A 16,373-nucleotide genomic window follows, 5' to 3' on the forward strand; every position below is an offset into this window, starting at 1 on the left:
CCACTCATTTAAAACTCCACAATGCTCCTCTCCATCCATCAACAGTAAACACATCAAGCCACAGCTCTTATCTGCTTCTACAATGCATCATTTTTCACCAGGTTTATGACTGGTGTCATCATAAAAACCTCTCTTTCTAAGACCTGGAAGTCCTGTAGTTAATGAAAACAGCAATTCTGATGGGCTTCCCTCCAACTTTCGTGTAACTGAAAAAACTAAACCAACCATACTGTCCTTTAGGAGGAGGATGAAGAGGATTGAGAGACCATCTTTAAAACCCCTTCCAGGGCCCAAAGACATTCCTCTGGTTTACCAGATGTGGGCCGAGACCGCATTAGCTTAGCAACAGGAAGAGCACTGCAAGAGTTGATCTGTGGGTAACTCTTATCATGAGACCAGAATGCCTGCAGTGTTGCCCAACTTCCCCTCCAAATCCATTCACCAAGACACAACACAATGGGAGAGTTGGCCCTAAGGTGTCTAACGCTCCATCTATGCAAGAGCGAGAGCAGTTAAACATGGAGAGCTGCTGAATTCATTCTGTGCACACAGAAGGTAGGGCGAGCTGAACATTGTACTAGCTGACAGTTCCCTTTTGGATAAGTGCATTCAGAAGGAAACAACATACTCAAGACCCCATGTTCCCTTTTAGTGCAAACTTGGCACATTTCCTCTACATTACAAGGAAAAGAGTTGCAGCTCCACTCAGTGATGCAACTGTTTTCAGGAAGGCACAACTGCGGTATGTTAATTTTGAGGCCATGCACACGGTTAAAAGCTCAGTTTTACAAAATCATGAGTTCTGATTTGAGTCAATCCATTCTGACTGCATAAATGATACTAAATATGAAACTTTGCAACAACAAAAAACAGATTGTCTTTTTACACCACAGCTCTCTAAAAGAATGTTCATGAATAAGATGGAAAAAGACACAAGACAAATCAACCTTTTATTTTAAGAAATTAACCCAGCATCATAGTCATACTAACATAAAACTGATAAATTAGTGTAAACTGAGCACAAATGCTCAGCGACCGCAGCCAAATGTCTTGTTCCACTCTTCATATAGCTCCAGATCTTTAGAAGAGACACTGGGCCGCACAGTTTTGAGAGCCTCCTGGAAGTCATTGTAGAGTATCGGCCGAACCTGATCTGCCGAGATGGTAGCAATGTCACTTAGATGAATGCTTCGGATGGGGCCTAAAGCTGCTTCTCGACACAGCTGTGTCATATCTGCCCCTGAAAACCCCTCTGTGCCCTGTACAACATTCTCCATCTCATCTGCTCCCAGCTGGCATTTCTCACGGGTCATGAGGTTAGTCACTATGTGCCGGCGAGCCTCAGCCTCTGGGAGAGGGATGTAGAGTCGCTTGGCCAGGCGACGGCGAGCTGCTTCGTCAATCTCTTGTGGCCGGTTGGTGGCACCAACCACCAAAATGCGATCTTCTGCTGAGGTGGCGGCACCATCCAGCTGGACAAGAAACTCTGTTTTGATCCTACGGGAAGAGTCATGCTCTCCATCTGTCCGTTGAGAAAGAAGAGAATCGATCTCATCGATGAAGATGACGGCAGGTTGGTGACACCGAGCAATGGCAAAGAGTGCCCGTACCATCTTTTCGCCCTCTCCAACCCACTTTGAAGTGAGTGACGAAGCACTGATGCTGAAAAAAGTGGCTCCGGACTGGCACGCGATGCACTTCCCTATAAGTGTTTTACCAGTTCCTGGAGGACCAAAGAGAAGAATGCCTTTAGGTGGACCTCGAAGGCCAGTAAATATATCAGGCCTCAACATGGGCCAAACTACAATCTCTTTGATTGTGGCTTTGGCAAACTCCAGACCGGCAATATCATCCCAAGCTACCGGGGGGCCATGGTCCATGATCTCACTCATGATAAGTTCAATGATTTTGGGCTCAAAGTTTTTTAGTCGCTCATCAACAGGTTGAATGTCTTGTGGTGCGTTTTCCTTCGAGCTGCCCTCTTCCTCTTGCCTTGGCATAGGAGAGATGAATTTGGAAGACGCCCCACGAGCCCGATTTGCCCCAAGGGATTTCTTGGTGACTGCAGCAACGTTGGCCGCAGAGCCTCGCTGACCCTGATGGGAATGCTTTTTTTGCTGGTCAACGATGAACTGCTCTCGTGCTGATCTAAAATTTATGCTGACACCTTCCTCTCTCCTCTGTCCCCTCCCTCGGGGTTCCTGCTCGCCTTGTGATGGGAATGAGCTTCTGTTGCTTTCAGCTCTTGAGCCGTAGAAGTTCTTCCTCTTGGAGGGGTTTGTGGAGGAAAAGTACACAGGTTGATTATGCACATTAGATCCACTTGTGCAACCCAAACTAGAGTGAGACACATTAGTATTGCCTGTGGAACTGAAATTGTTATGGGTAAACATAGGCATAGATCCTGTTGGAACATTCTGTGCCAAGGACATATGCAGCGGGGCTCCTTGAAGTCCTCTCGCCCGCTCTGCAGGACCGCCAAGTAGGTTACTGACCCCCCTTCCTATCTCAGCCCTAGGTGGAGGCGCAGTGGGCCCATGAGCCAGAGGCTCTCGTTTTAATCCACAAGAAGGACCAGAGAGATCACTGCCTTTCTCCCCTCCCCTGCAGATTTCACCACCGACAGTGATGTTAACATCTACCGGATCTACAGGGAGAGCGCCTTCTTTTGACCTGTCCTGCATCATCCTTTGCACGCACGGCAGGTTGAACACGTTCTCGAATGTTAGGGACGACTCCCATTTGTCGCTATGGTTCTTTTGATTGCGAGCTAGTTGCAGGGCACTCTCTGCATAGTTGTTTAGCCCTGTGCGTGGGTCGTCTGAGTCCAGGACTGCGGCGTACCTCTCCGAGTAGGTCCTGAGCAGGCTGCCAGCTCCAGCCGTAGAGAGCTCAGCACTCGCCCATGCATACTGAATGGACAGGACATGTGCCCGATAAGCATCGGCCGTCTGTTCAGGTGTACAGGAGCCAGACGAAATGTCAAAGGACCTCCTCTGCCACTCGTCCAGGTGTGCTCTGCTCATGCCTGGCGCGCTCCAAACTGCATGAGAAGAGGGCACAGGATCAATCAATAATGTATAAAAGTATAGAAATACCACACAGCAATAGCATGGAAGTTCATATAGGGCTGAGAATTGTAGCAAATATTCATACTATTTTTTATAATGACATAAAAGGTGATATAAAACTTCAGCAACACTGCGAATACCACAATAACTTGAATGCACTTAAGTAGCACATTTTCCAAAGTGTGATTTTTGAGTATAAGAACATGAAGGCAGAAATGTTTTAATAGTGTAATAGTTTAATAATTTAAACTTAATTCATGTGAAATCCATTGAAACTATTCTAATGAATCAACTCAAAAATGATTCATTTGAATTATGAATTATGACTTTTATTATTAAAAAAGCTGTCAACTTTTATGTAAATTTAACTTGGCTACAATGGCTGTGGCAATTTATATACATATACATATACATATATATATATATATATATATATATATATATATATATATATATATGAAATTCTAAGTGAGACAGTAATTTATGAGTATTTGTATATAAATTACATCTAATAAGAGTAACCAGCAAGTTACACTGGATATATATGTGTGTACTGTGTGTGTGTGTGTGTGTTAGTGTGTATGCATGCATAGAGAGAGAGAGGGTAAAGTGAAATATCAGTCAAAATTTCAACAATTACAACTGAATTTTTCATTGTTTTGATGACTTACTCTTTTAAATTGTTTAATGTGTTAATAATAAAGAAAACGCACTTGACTTGTACTTTACTTATAATAAATTCAAGCATATCCAAATGTTATGTGACAGACGAAAGCCCACTTTCACCTGAACCCTAATAATGTACTAAATAAGTAAGGTTGTATTAAAAGTATGCCAGTATGAAATATGAGTAGATCATTCAGACAAACAGGACAATGTTTATCTAAACTCGGGAGCTGACAGCAGGAACACACATCACAAATACAGCTTCAAACACACTCTTGTGCTCGTTTTGTGTTTGGTGAGGAAAGTAGAAACCTACCTCTGGGATAAAGGTATTTCTTGTGCGAATGCTGTAAAGTTCAGAAATAACTGAAAATCTATACAGCGACGTGGAACAAAACAACCATAACTTTGACCAAACCTCGCGCCTCCTGCTTGATCTGCGCCGATCTACGCAACTTCCGGCCACGCCATACTAAGAACGCGCGCGCCACCGCCTGGCGAAACAAACACAGATTTCACTTTTTTATTATAAATAAATTTATTTATTTAGCTAGTAAGTTAATAAATAAAAGTTGATAGATGAAATAAATTATATAGATTATTAAAGATGTAATTTAATTGTTCGTTTTAGTGTTCATTTGATTTGATTTATTGACTTGTATAACACTGAACACTGATGTCCCAGTAAATAAATAAATATCAGTTTCAGTTCTCTTAACATATTTATTCAGTCCAGGTCTGAAATGTCACTTTGACTAAGACGGGATCCTAGAAAGTGATTTTTGCCTAGATTCTTCAGTCTCATTCTAAGACCTTGATAGCACTTTTATATAAAAAAGAGACTGCATCCGATTTATGATAACATTGTTCATAAACAAAAGTTTGTTGATAAATCATAATTTTCACATCATAAGTATAAGTAGGCCTGTTTGTATGAATCATAATAGTCTTTTGAGAAATGAAGAGATAAGTTATATTTTACCATGCAAATTATAAAAAATATTGAAATAGCCAAATTATATCACAAAAGCCATATTTATGAGAAGAAAAGTGGAAAGTATTACATAAAAAGTCACATTTAAGGGAAAAGTCATATCTATTGACATACGGCATAAAAAAAAAATCAAAATTATAACATACACTAAAAAACAATTGTTATTCTCTTTACAAACATTTAGCATGGTTCACATATGGTTAACACATCACAGATATGGTATATCAGATCAGGAAATTAATTTATTGCGCCAATAAAAGAAAGTTTACTAAACAATAAATATTTTGTTGTCTTCATGAATATATTGGCTAAACGATGCATTTAGTAAAATCAAAATTACAAAACACACTAATCACATTTAGTTTTAAAACAATAATTTAGAGAACTTAAAACTTTGAACGCAACAAGTTGCCTTGAAATTTTACGTTTTCTCAACAAATATTTATTTACAGTGTGGTTGAGTCATAATTTTGACATAAAAGTCGAATTTAAAACACAAAAAAATTACACCTCGTAATTTCTCGTCTTATATTCGACATAATTATTATTTACCATAATTATTATTTTTTTCTTCTTATATAATATATATAATTTTTGTTCAGAAAATCATGACAAATTGTTCCAATATAGGCCAAACTCAAAGTGCCGGGAATTTTCTTTTTTTTCTTCTTCTTTTTTAGCTGACACACAGACTATTATCATTCGCATCATCTTTCGTGCTGTTGAAGTCGCGCACAAGTATCATAAAACTACAGTAACCAGAAGTCTTTGCGGCGTACGTGCGTCGACTCCCAGCGGTACGTCACATCATGAGTTTGCTGGGATAAAGAGGCTTTATATGGGGATTTAAACTGATGTCTAGACGAGCACAGAGGAAGCGAGGAATTATATGCGCAGTCTCGTAGTCGACCTCTATTCTTTAGACTCTGTATTAAGCCAGCTGTGTTTTTAATATCGGCTGTTCATATACAATCATAGGAACGGAGGAAGCTAATGTAGACTGTTAGCTGCGAGAATTCAGAAGCCGAATCGTTCAAGAGTCACACCCTAGTGTTCACTGTCCTCCCTCGGCCACGCGACCGCGGGTACAGATGCGCGGCCACGCTTCTGGGTCCGGATTACAGCGGGACTCTTCCCTGCAAAGATCTCTGTGCTGAAACAACTAAGACGCATCAAGAAAGTCATGTATGTCCGGTTTCACTCTACTTTGTTAGAAGACAGATAACGTTAGTCGACTAGCTAGTGTGTGGTCATCATCACTGCTCTGTGCTCTTAGCAGAAGACTATGTGTTCACCGATGTACACGTTTGTTTTGAGAGATGACAACAGTACTGTGTATGCCGAGGTCGCCAAGATCCTCATCTCTACTGGGAAATGGAAACGACTGAAGAAGGACAATCCTCGGTTCAATTTAATGTTGGGAGAGAGAAATCGGCTGCCTTTCGGACGGCTGGGTAAAGGGTTTCAACAGCTGCATATTAAACATACATTGCTATCTCGTAATAATCATATGTTTTATAATTCCATGCAGTTTACATGTTGTAGTATGCATTGAAAGTTAGGAGTTTCAGCAAGTTATAATGCATCTAACCTACAATATGCACAATTTCAGTAAATCATGTTTTTTTTTTTTCTGGAGATAATGGATAGTACAAGCTATTAAACTTATGATAATGAATGAATGATGAAACGGTGCATGTATGCAGCAATGTAATAATTATCAATTATTAATAATTGAGCACTGAAAACAGGACACAGCCATGCTGATCACAAAGATGTAGCTCTATAATGCAGTCTTGTGGATCTGTATCTGTGTAGTAATATGTAATCAGGTTGACATCAACTTTTTCAACATGAAAATATTAAGCATTAATATCAGTAATTTATTAGATTTTATAAAGGTTAAAGAGAATGTGTACCTTAAGTATATACATACACACGCACATCGGCCCAAGTGTTAAAATAATACAAGTTAGTAATGTTTGTATTAATTTTTTTGTTTTTGTTTTTGATGGTCTCTTTTGTTCCCCAAGGCATTGTGAATTGATTTGGTCAAAAATACAGAAAAGCAGTATTATTGTTGAAATGTTATTACAGTTTAAAATAACTTTTTATTGTAAAAAATTATGATATTTTAAAATGCAATTTATCTCTCTGATCAAAGCTGTATTTTCAGCATCACTACTTCAGTCTTCAATGCCACATGATCCTTCAGAAATCATTATAATATGCTGATTTACTTCTCAAGAAATATTTTTTACTGTTATTTTATTATTTCATTGTAATCGTTGAAATTTGTGCTTTTAGCTGCAGGACGCTGTGATCAACACATTTCAATGTGTCCTCTACAGGTCACGAACCAGGACTGATGCAGCTGGTGAATTATTACAGAGGAGCTGATAAACTGTGTCGCAAAGCATCCCTGGTCAAGTATGTGGTTTATTTAAACATATCAGATTAGATTTACTCTATAACCACAAGTGACTTTAATGAGAGTTTTAAAATGATCTTCGGAACAATACTGTTCAGTTAATGCTTGCTTAAGTAAATGATGTCTTCAAATCACACTAATTTCCTTTTTGCCATGTCACTGAGTTTGAAACCCCTGCAGTTCTTAAGTTGTGAATTATGTTTAAATAAGTACGTTTGATGTTTAGGATTATCAAGACCAGTCCAGAGTTAAAGGACTCCTGTAACTGGTTCCCTGAGTCTTACATCATATACCCAACCAACCTCAACACCCCAGTGGCCCCGGCCTCCAATGGCATCGGCCACATGAAGAGCAACCCAAAGACAGATGAGCGAGAGGTCTTCTTAGCTTCTTATAACTCCAGAAAGGAAAGCGGAGAGGGAACGGTGTGGATCGCCAAATCATCAGCAGGTGCAAAAGGTACGTACCTCCATCGGTCCAAAATGGCAGGTTAAAAGAAGCAGGTTGATTTAATAGTATGAGATTGTTCCTCACTTTGTTCAGGTGCAGGTATTTTGATATCTCATGATGCAAATGAGTTGCTTGAGTTCATCGATAATCAAGGCCAAGTGCATGTCATTCAGAAATATCTGGAAAAACCGCTGCTGTTAGAGCCGGGACATCGCAAATTTGATATAAGGTAAGATGATGTGTATAATCCAGTGTGCAGAACATTTTTGATTTGAAAAGCATAGAATTGCAATGCCCCATCCTAATGGAGTCAAAGCACTTCTAAAGTCAGCTGGTATTCTGTCTGGCTGTCGTGTCTGCAGGAGTTGGGTGCTTGTAGACCATCAGTATAATATCTACTTGTACCGTGAAGGAGTGTTGAGGACGTCTTCTGAGCCCTACAACAGCTCGGATCTGCAGGACATGACCAGTCACCTGACCAATCACTGCATCCAGGAGGAGCACTCGCAGAACTACGGCCGCTACGAGGAGGGCAACGAGATGTTCTTTGATGAGTTCAGACAGTACCTGTTGAGCACACACAGCGTTGCCATGGAAACATCGATTTTACCTCAGATCAAGCATATCATCAGGTGCGCCTTCACCGAAAATCGGATTGCATGTGTGCCTGCAAATGAGTTATACAAGTAGAAAATGGCATAACTGTTTTTGTGTTCGAGATGTATACGGTGGAGTCCAAAAGTTTGAGAACTTACTTTTTCTTTTTTTACAGTTTAATTTTTTTTCCTCCTCAAATCAGCATTTTGATATGTGCTTTATGTTGCTTATATATATATATATATATATATTATTTATTTATTTTTTTTCATCTGTATTTCAATTAACAAACTATTTTAATAGTTAACTACTCTGTTGCTAATTAAATTACAGCTTACATGTTTAAGTGAACATTGAGAATACTTTTTTTTTTATAACAAGTTTTTCTGAAAATCAAATGTTTGTACAAAGAATTAATGATCTTGAATTAGGGCAGCATCTTGAATATTTCTAACTAATTTTATGTTGTCAGTTCTTGAATAAAACCTATGAGCTCGGTGTTTTTAGTGCCACACACTGTTTGAGCTACAGGAAACCTAAGGATTTTTTAAATTTCTAATGCAAAATATATAATTTTCACTCCGATTTTTGCACCCCGCTATATTCTGACAGTGACACCAACAGGCTTTCAGTGACTCTCAGTAACCAAATTAACATACAGTTCCTTTAGTTTAGAGATCAATTATAACATAACATTTTCTACAAGGCTGAGCTCACTGACACATTACAGAAATGCGTCATTGGACGATGTCTAACCACCTGTGGTGTTCGTCTGAAGTCCTGACTCTTGTCTCAACAGGAGCTGTCTGACATGCATCGAGCCAGCCATCAGCACGAAGCACCTGTCCTACCAGAGCTTCCAGCTCTTCGGCTTTGACTTCATGCTGGACGAGAGCTTTAAAGTCTGGCTAATTGAGATCAATGGGGCACCTGCCTGTGCACAGTCAGTACACACTTATCATTTGTTATGTCAAGAATGTATTTGTTTCTTGCATCTGTCCCAAAAATTTCAAAATCATGCTTTAGTCCCTTATTTTCATATTTGGTGGCTTTATGCATATAATATTGCTTTTCTTCATCTGGCAAATAATGATGTTCTTGCCCAATTAATATTTTACAACATATTTTCCAGAAATGCACACTTTTAAGTTGCAAAAAAAGAAAAAAAAAGAAAGAACGGCACAAATCACATCTTACATTTAGAAATATTGTGAAATACTGGTAAAACAAAACGTACTGTATAGAAGCATTATAAACACTATTTGAGTTCCCTTCACTCCATAACAAATCTTTATAAATGTAACTATTCAAAACAGAACAGAAATGCAAAATGTAAGTATAAAACAAACATAAATAATAGTGGCATTCATTACAAACAATGTTTGTTATAAATGCCAATCCTAAATTAATTATTTAAAGCCAAACTGAAACTACTGGCTTAAGGGATATAAACTATACAAATAAACTTTGTTCACAAAAAAAAAAAAAAATCCCAATTTGTGTGCTTTGTACATTTTGCATGCTTGAGTTTAATTTCATTAGTCGTTTTGCAATAATTAAGTATATTTAAGACCATGATTGCGGTTGGTAAAAATGTCTCTCCTACAGATGTTTCTCCAGTTATGAAATTGAAATGTTTATTGAAATGTAAGTTTCCTCTCTTGTAGGAAACTCTACCCTGAGCTGTGTCAAGGCATCGTGGATGTAGCCATCTCCACAGTCTTCTCTCTGAGTGCAGATGCCATCTTATCCTCACCTCCGTTCTCCACTTCTCCATCTCTGTCCTCCAACTCCTGCTCCTCCCCCAAGATCAGAGCGCCTCATCACTTCGGCCCATTCATCAAACTATAAACTGCCCCTCCCCATAGTCCTGCCCAAAAACATCAACCAATCTAGGAGGCATAAGGATGTACACCTGATCTTGGGGATGAGCATGCAGGGGATTCATCACTGTCTGAAGAGGACAGAAGGGACATGAGGTCACCCCTGTAAACTCCTCTTCCAAACCCAGAGGAGTCCACAAAGTAACGACTGGAAGGTGAGGAGAATCCTGCACATACTGATGTAGCAGTACCCAGAAAAGTGTGATTTGTTTTTAAAGACAAGCATGCACACTTATAATTGAGACTACAGTTGTTTGAGGCTTTAACACTCAAAAGACGTGACTTTGCAAGCACACATTTGAATAAGAAGAGGAAGGTTTACAGTAGCTCCCTAGATCTGTTGCATCCACAAGACTCCTCAGGGCTTTCCCAGGCACCTTGATCAAACGGAGGGTGGATTTGAGACTTTAGTGCCTTACATATTCACGTCCTCGCTAACACTAACTCCCAACAAGCTACCTGGCTTTTTGTACGTCTGTATGTGTCCCATCAGCTCTGTTATCTGTCAGATCCGGTGTTTTATGCTGATAGCTTAACTGTGTTTTAAACCGTTTTGAAACCACAAAAGAATCGTTCTCAGATGCATATATGTATGATTTGCAGTGTATTGTACATTGTTGTGATGTCTTCAAAACAGTATTTGGTAGAAATGGCAGAATATATGTTTGCTTGCATATTTATTTGGGTTTTTTTTTATTGTCTTGTTACTTATTCTGACCAGATTTCGTCTTCCCACTGATTCTGTTGCTGTTAATACAGACACATTTTTGGTCTGGTTCATAACTACTTTGTGACAGGCAATCAAGCTCATCTGGGAATTGAGGACGCTCTTCCTTCTGCTTGAATTGTCAGGGGACAAATACTAGCATTCAGAACTCTCTTATTATCCAGGAGACAAATCATATATTGAAATGTCTATAATTGTCCATCAGTTCAGTTTAGTTATTCCATTCATTCCCAGTCATGTCGAGTTATTTAAAAAACAAAACAAAAAAAAACAACCTTTGATGGACTGAGATGTTGCATATTAAAAGCAAGGCTCTTTATACATAACTAGAGGAAGGTAAGAATGCATCACTTCAACTCATTTTCTATTGTTAAGTTTGTTGATTTTTAGCACCCAAGTATTTTGAGTCGTTGAATATTATTTCTCCAGACCTATTCTGCACATGTTCATGACCCGTTTCATCTTTGTGTGCAAGGAGAAACAAGTTCCTGTGGTTGGTGTGGTTCATTGAGAGCAATGGTTGACCTTTACACTGTAATGATGTCTGTGATGCAAATGACACGCATGAAAGTGGATGTAGAAAAAGAAGGTGATATTAAACATGTGATGGTCAGATATCAGTATTGTTGCTTGGGGAAAGAGGAAGGCGTCTGTTTAAAATGGGCTTAGGCAGTATCACATCTTTTTGAATCTGAAAGAAAAGGTTTTAAAGGAAAGGTCTGCCTATTTGAAACATACTGAGAGGGTCGACAACAGTAATAATAAGAAAAGATCAGTAATCCAGTTTTATTATGTGTCTTCGCCTTACTTATTGCCATAAGGTTAGTCACATTTTTACATAAAGATTTTGCTGCACAGTCTTCGCGTTGGCTGTTTCGAGTTGTATGTAGCCTGAATAAGGGAAAACATGACCATCTAGCCAAAGATGAGTGTGATTAAATATCCTCACTGCTGTCTAATAAACTTTACCGGTTTGAGTTAAGTTGTGAAACATTGGGAATGGTGTTGTAATGGTTTTTCTCTGTGTCTGTTTGAGGGAAGATCAATGCAGTGTATGTTGAATTAGTGAAAGCCTAAACGTATTTAAGTCATTCAAATAAAAGCCTCAATCATGTGCAATACATTTGTTTCCTAAATGCTCAAGCATTGTGATTCTGGTTTTAAAAAGCAAGTACAAGTTTGTAACATTTATATTTATCAATTACCTATTATGTTTACATAAAGCCTGTGTTTATTCCTTACTATTATAGGCTAATCAAGTAAAAAAAGAAAAGAAAAAATAAATAGTTCACTAAGAACTAGTTCAAGAAATAGTTAAATAAAAAATACATTTTGCTGAAAATGTAATCATCCTCGGGGCATCCAAGATGTAGATGAGCTTGTTTGTTCATCAGAACTGATTTGGAGAAATTGTGCATTACATCTCTTGAGCACCAATGAATCCTCTGCAGTGAATGGGTGCCATCAGAATGAGAGTCCAAAGAGCTGATAAAAACATCACAATAATCCACAGGTAATCCACACAACTCCATGTCATCAGTTCATGTCTTGTGAAGTAAAAACCTGCTTGTTTGTAAGGAACAAATTAATTATCAAGGCATTTTAACTTTTAACCTTCAAAATACTAGTCCATAATCCATAATAAAGCTTCCTCCATTGAAATAGTCCATTCCCAGATGTCCTTTTACATCACTATATCAAAATCCACTGATTTATTTGTTTAGAACTGATTTTGCTTTTAAACTGTGCTTGATCTCTGCTTATTTCTTCCCTGATTCAGGAAGCAACTTTTTCACTGGAAAGGTCATATTATATTACAACTTGTATTTTAGCCAAAAGCAATAGTTTAACGTTAAAGTCCTGATGGATTGGTTTCTTTCACACATGAATCTTTTCACAAGATGTTAATTGATGGACTGGAGTCGTGTGGATTACTTGTTTAATATTGTGATGTTTTTATCAGACTCTCATTCTGACGGCACCCATTCACTGCAGATGATCCCCTGGTGAGCAAGCGATTTCCCCAAATCTGTTCTGATGAAGAAACTCTTGGGGCGGGCCGAGAATGAAAAATTTATTAAAAAATTTATTACCATGATAAATACAATTATTTTCCCTTCCCCATTGTGTTCCAGGTTTATATAAAGATAAATCAATATATTTCATTACACTGTGTATCAACTGTATATCAGCTTTTTAACCCCATTAAGAAGCACATAGAACCCAGAACATAGAATACAGTTTATAGAATGAAAGGGAAAAGTTCTAAAACGCTTCGACTTGCCAACAGAGGGAACTAGAATCCAGAAACTCTTACAGTAGAAGAGTACTTCCGTTGTCTTTATTCAAGTTCACCAAACATACACATCAAAACAAACATGGACACTAAATGAAGCCTGAGCAAGTGGAAGATACATGAGTCCAGTGCGAAGTTGAGAATACACACACAAATATAGACACGTACAACATAATACAAACATTATGAAAACAAACAGAAATGCAACATCCACAAACAGACAGTATGTCAGGGTTATATCATACAGGCCACAATTAAATTGGAACCTTTGAGAGTATTTTTAGTGAGTGCCATAACCCTGTTTAAAAAAATAACAGCAATGACTAAATAATAACACAAACTGATCAACAGCTAAAAAAAAGGGCAGAATATAAACCATATGAAAATAAAACTTAAAACTTGTGAAGGGCACATTTAGTCCCACAAGTGTGTAACAAAGCCTGAAATTAGTGACTTAAACATCTGGATACTATGATATATTTATTCGTTTAGAGTACAAAGAGAACCGAAACACAAGTCAAGCAGATATTCCAACTTTTGTCTGTAAAACACTGCATGTGAGATCAAAACCAGCAACACAAAGCAGCTATCCTATTGCACATCGTCACAATGCAGAGCATTAACATGCGTTTTACAGAGAAAACACACTTATACACACACACACACACACAAGATGAATGATTACAGGAGGCAGACCCACAGAAAGTGTTACATGGATATGGAGAACAAAGAAAGTAGAAACAAAGTCGAGAAGGTCAGTTGAGCAGTGCACTATATTAGCATAAATCCATGACATGATACACTGATATATACTGGGCATTTATTTGACAACAGTATTACAAATTATTAATTACTTTGTAAAATCACGACTCACGTTTGACCTTACAGAGCTCAAACTGTTCTGCCATCACACTCAAAATCAATAACTTCCACATTCATTCGCAAGAACCTGCCTGAGGCACTCACAAGGCACACTGCTTTCAAACAGGTACTGTAGTTCAACATCTGGGGGCAGAATTCACGTTCCAGTGCATTTTAATCTGGAGTAGCCGTACGTACAACTCCATTTGAGATCATGCTTTATCTCATAAATAACAGAGATGTTCATTTAAACTTGTTATATTAAGTTATAAACCTCTTTAGTAACTATTTTAGTGCTGGAGCTGGTGTGAGAGGTGAAACCAGTCCATCAACCGATAGCATCTATAAACCAAACGTAACCAATAAAAACTGAGGATAGCATCTCAGTTTAGATCTGTAACACACAAAGGGTTGATAGTGTAACATTATCCTATCAAACTGTTCAAAGTGCAGTGTTACGTCACTAAATCAATCTGTTCTTCCAGTCCTGAGATTGAATCCATATTCCGAACGTATAGATCTCCATGGCATGAGTAGACCACTTTAAATCATTTTCTCTTTTACCACGAGGGAGGAATTTTCCTATTTCTTTTGTTACAAACCAGATCCTCAAAAGCGATAAAAAACGTGCATCATTGAACCATAACTCATGTAAACATAGAAGTTCATAAACACGTTGCAGTTCTCTCTTTATCAAGGGAATACGTTTGATTGAATCAGTACTTCAGCATCGTGGTCCTCTAGTGTAACTCAAGGTAGAAACAACATTAAAGATGTCAATAGCAGAATATTAAGTCACAAAGTGGGAAATTGGTACAAGCTAAATTAAAAACAAGCCAATTTTTATCTCAAAACGCTCAAATATGCACACCTCTGTCTCTATTATCCTTAATTATTAAAAACAGTCCTACAGTTGTTGGATTTAAAAAGCGTCAAAGTACATCTCAAAATAAAACAAAGGGAAATAAACCACAGGAAAGCAGCAAAAATGCCATTAGAGAGTCTAGTCTCAACCTGAGCCCAATGGCATGATCTATTTTCTGGTTCCGATAAATGTTAATTTTCGCAGAGCATAATGTTGTCAAATTTGTTGTGCACTTTGGTTCTGTCTGACTTTTTACATCAGTTTTCATTTCTACAGCTAACTTACAAGAAATTAAATACATATACAGAGACACCAGAGCAAAAGTCCCGTCCGGAGAAGGTAGTCCCGTCTAAAACACAGTTCACGTCAGCCCAATGATGAGTCCTCTTCGTACCTCTCTTCATCGGGACGTCCGACAGCACACCTTCAATGCGCCAGGTCAGTGTGACTGGAACTCAGGTCCCGTGACTTCCTTAGACGATTATTTCGTTCCTGACGGAAATGAAAAGAAAGAGACAATAAACAGACCTCAGAACATCCTGATGGAAGTGAACGACTGTTCAGGGTAAAGTCACCTCAAGATGTTTAGTGAACTGAATCAGTACAAGAAGCATATAAACTGCAGCTTTGTTTTGCAGTCTATTTGACAGCTTATACCATTCAATCCCATCATTAATTGACATGTTAAAAATAGCATTAATTGACTTTTTGCCAGGACACAGAGTTGGAGAAAGCCAAGAATATATACACTATACAGTAGGGAAGCAGCCATATTTTGGTAAAGGGTGTGACCTAAAAGAAGCCCACAAAAAGGATAATTAAAGGCATTGTCCCCATACTATATATGTGAAAACTAGTATGCAACCTACTATGTCCACCGAGATTCTTTAGTGCATATCTAATTGACACTTGAGGTCACATGACAAAGGCAGTCAAGTGATGCAACTGATGCCGTAAGTCACATGACAATAACTACATGCAGAATCCATGCATTAATGTTTTTCTTTTTTTACAGTCGTGAAGTTTGTTCCTCATTTTGGACCATAGGTTTAGTTTACAACCCAAGAAACATAAAAGATTGTATTTTTAATTGCTTAAATGTTACAAAACTCTAAGGATCATGTTAGCATTTAGATATAGACCAAAGAACTGAACGATCAGAAAAATATCATTTGAAATAGTATTGTTGAGATGACTATACAGTTGTCTCTAGATATTTTAAATGCACTGAACAATGCACTAGCTCAACTTTAGGATTGTTTCTTAACATGTTTATTATATAACCCAACACCATCAATGGTGATGAAAGGTTTTAGCAAACAACCAGTGGTGTTTTTCTGTGAGATCTCACACATTCATTAACGTGTGTTAATATGGTGACGATGGAGCTGTCAGAAGAGAGAAGGAAAGAGAGCAGTGAAGGATGTGGTCTTACGTTGAGTTGACCCACAGGTTTATCCGGCTCGTTGAGGACTCCAAGAGAGCTGGCCCTCTTCATGCTGCATCCGAGAGAGCCACATGCAAGCACGTGA

The 16,373-nt window shown here is 38.3% G+C and overlaps 3 protein-coding genes across 7 annotated transcripts in view; 1 reads left to right on the top strand and 2 right to left on the bottom strand.

The window, feature by feature from the left end:
- Positions 1-937: 937 nt before the first annotated feature.
- LOC128026426 (fidgetin-like protein 1) lies at positions 938-4,217 on the bottom strand. Its single transcript, XM_052613563.1, has 2 exons — positions 4,054-4,217; positions 938-3,043 (listed from the first exon to the last, which is right to left on the bottom strand). Exon 2 carries the CDS (start codon positions 3,024-3,026, stop codon positions 1,029-1,031), a length of 1,998 nt encoding a protein of 665 aa, XP_052469523.1. The 5' UTR covers positions 3,027-3,043; positions 4,054-4,217; the 3' UTR covers positions 938-1,028.
- Positions 4,218-5,514: 1,297 nt separating this feature from the next.
- LOC128026427 (tubulin--tyrosine ligase-like) lies at positions 5,515-11,940 on the top strand. 3 transcript variants are annotated; one of them, XM_052613564.1, is made up of 8 exons: positions 5,515-5,916; positions 6,011-6,185; positions 7,083-7,161; positions 7,389-7,621; positions 7,706-7,841; positions 7,975-8,244; positions 9,009-9,152; positions 9,877-11,940. In XM_052613564.1, the coding sequence occupies exons 2-8, from the start codon at positions 6,017-6,019 to the stop codon at positions 10,058-10,060; spliced, it is 1,215 nt and encodes a 404-aa protein (XP_052469524.1). In that variant the 5' UTR covers positions 5,515-5,916; positions 6,011-6,016; the 3' UTR covers positions 10,061-11,940. The 3 variants fall into 3 exon arrangements, with proteins under 3 accessions (XP_052469524.1, XP_052469525.1, XP_052469526.1); XM_052613565.1 differs by having other exon boundaries at positions 5,517-5,916; positions 6,049-6,185; XM_052613566.1 differs by lacking the exon at positions 6,011-6,185 and having other exon boundaries at positions 5,517-5,916.
- A 1,192-nt stretch (positions 11,941-13,132) lies between these two features.
- Positions 13,133-16,373, bottom strand: part of LOC128026428 (kinesin light chain 1) — a 31,320-nt gene continuing 28,079 nt past the window's right edge. For 2 of the 3 annotated variants that reach the window (XM_052613567.1, XM_052613568.1), the window contains exons 16-17: positions 16,277-16,340; positions 13,133-15,333 (exon numbers count right to left, since the gene is read on the bottom strand). In XM_052613567.1, coding sequence (XP_052469527.1) covers positions 15,268-15,333; positions 16,277-16,340 — 130 coding nt within the window. In that variant the 3' untranslated portion in view covers positions 13,133-15,267. The remainder of the gene's footprint in view (positions 15,334-16,276; positions 16,341-16,373) is intronic. The other variant, XM_052613569.1, reaches the window with a different exon arrangement.

The sequence above is a fragment of the Carassius gibelio genome, chromosome A13, assembly GCF_023724105.1.
Source record: "Carassius gibelio isolate Cgi1373 ecotype wild population from Czech Republic chromosome A13, carGib1.2-hapl.c, whole genome shotgun sequence".
Lineage (NCBI taxonomy): Eukaryota > Metazoa > Chordata > Actinopteri > Cypriniformes > Cyprinidae > Carassius > Carassius gibelio.

What these genes read in the sequence shown, in the direction of transcription:
- LOC128026426 (XM_052613563.1), bottom strand. Translation starts at nt 3,026, where the DNA reads ATGAGCAGAGCACACCTGGACGAGTGGCAGAGGAGGTCCTTTGACATT.
- LOC128026427 (XM_052613564.1), top strand. Translation starts at nt 6,017, where the DNA reads ATGTGTTCACCGATGTACACGTTTGTTTTGAGAGATGACAACAGTACT. An exon ending in ATCATCAGCAGGTGCAAAAG is followed by an intron (nt 7,622 to 7,705) that starts GTACGTACCTCC and finishes CACTTTGTTCAG; the next exon opens with GTGCAGGTATTTTGATATCT. An exon ending in GGGGCACCTGCCTGTGCACA is followed by an intron (nt 9,153 to 9,876) that starts GTCAGTACACAC and finishes CCTCTCTTGTAG; the next exon opens with GAAACTCTACCCTGAGCTGT.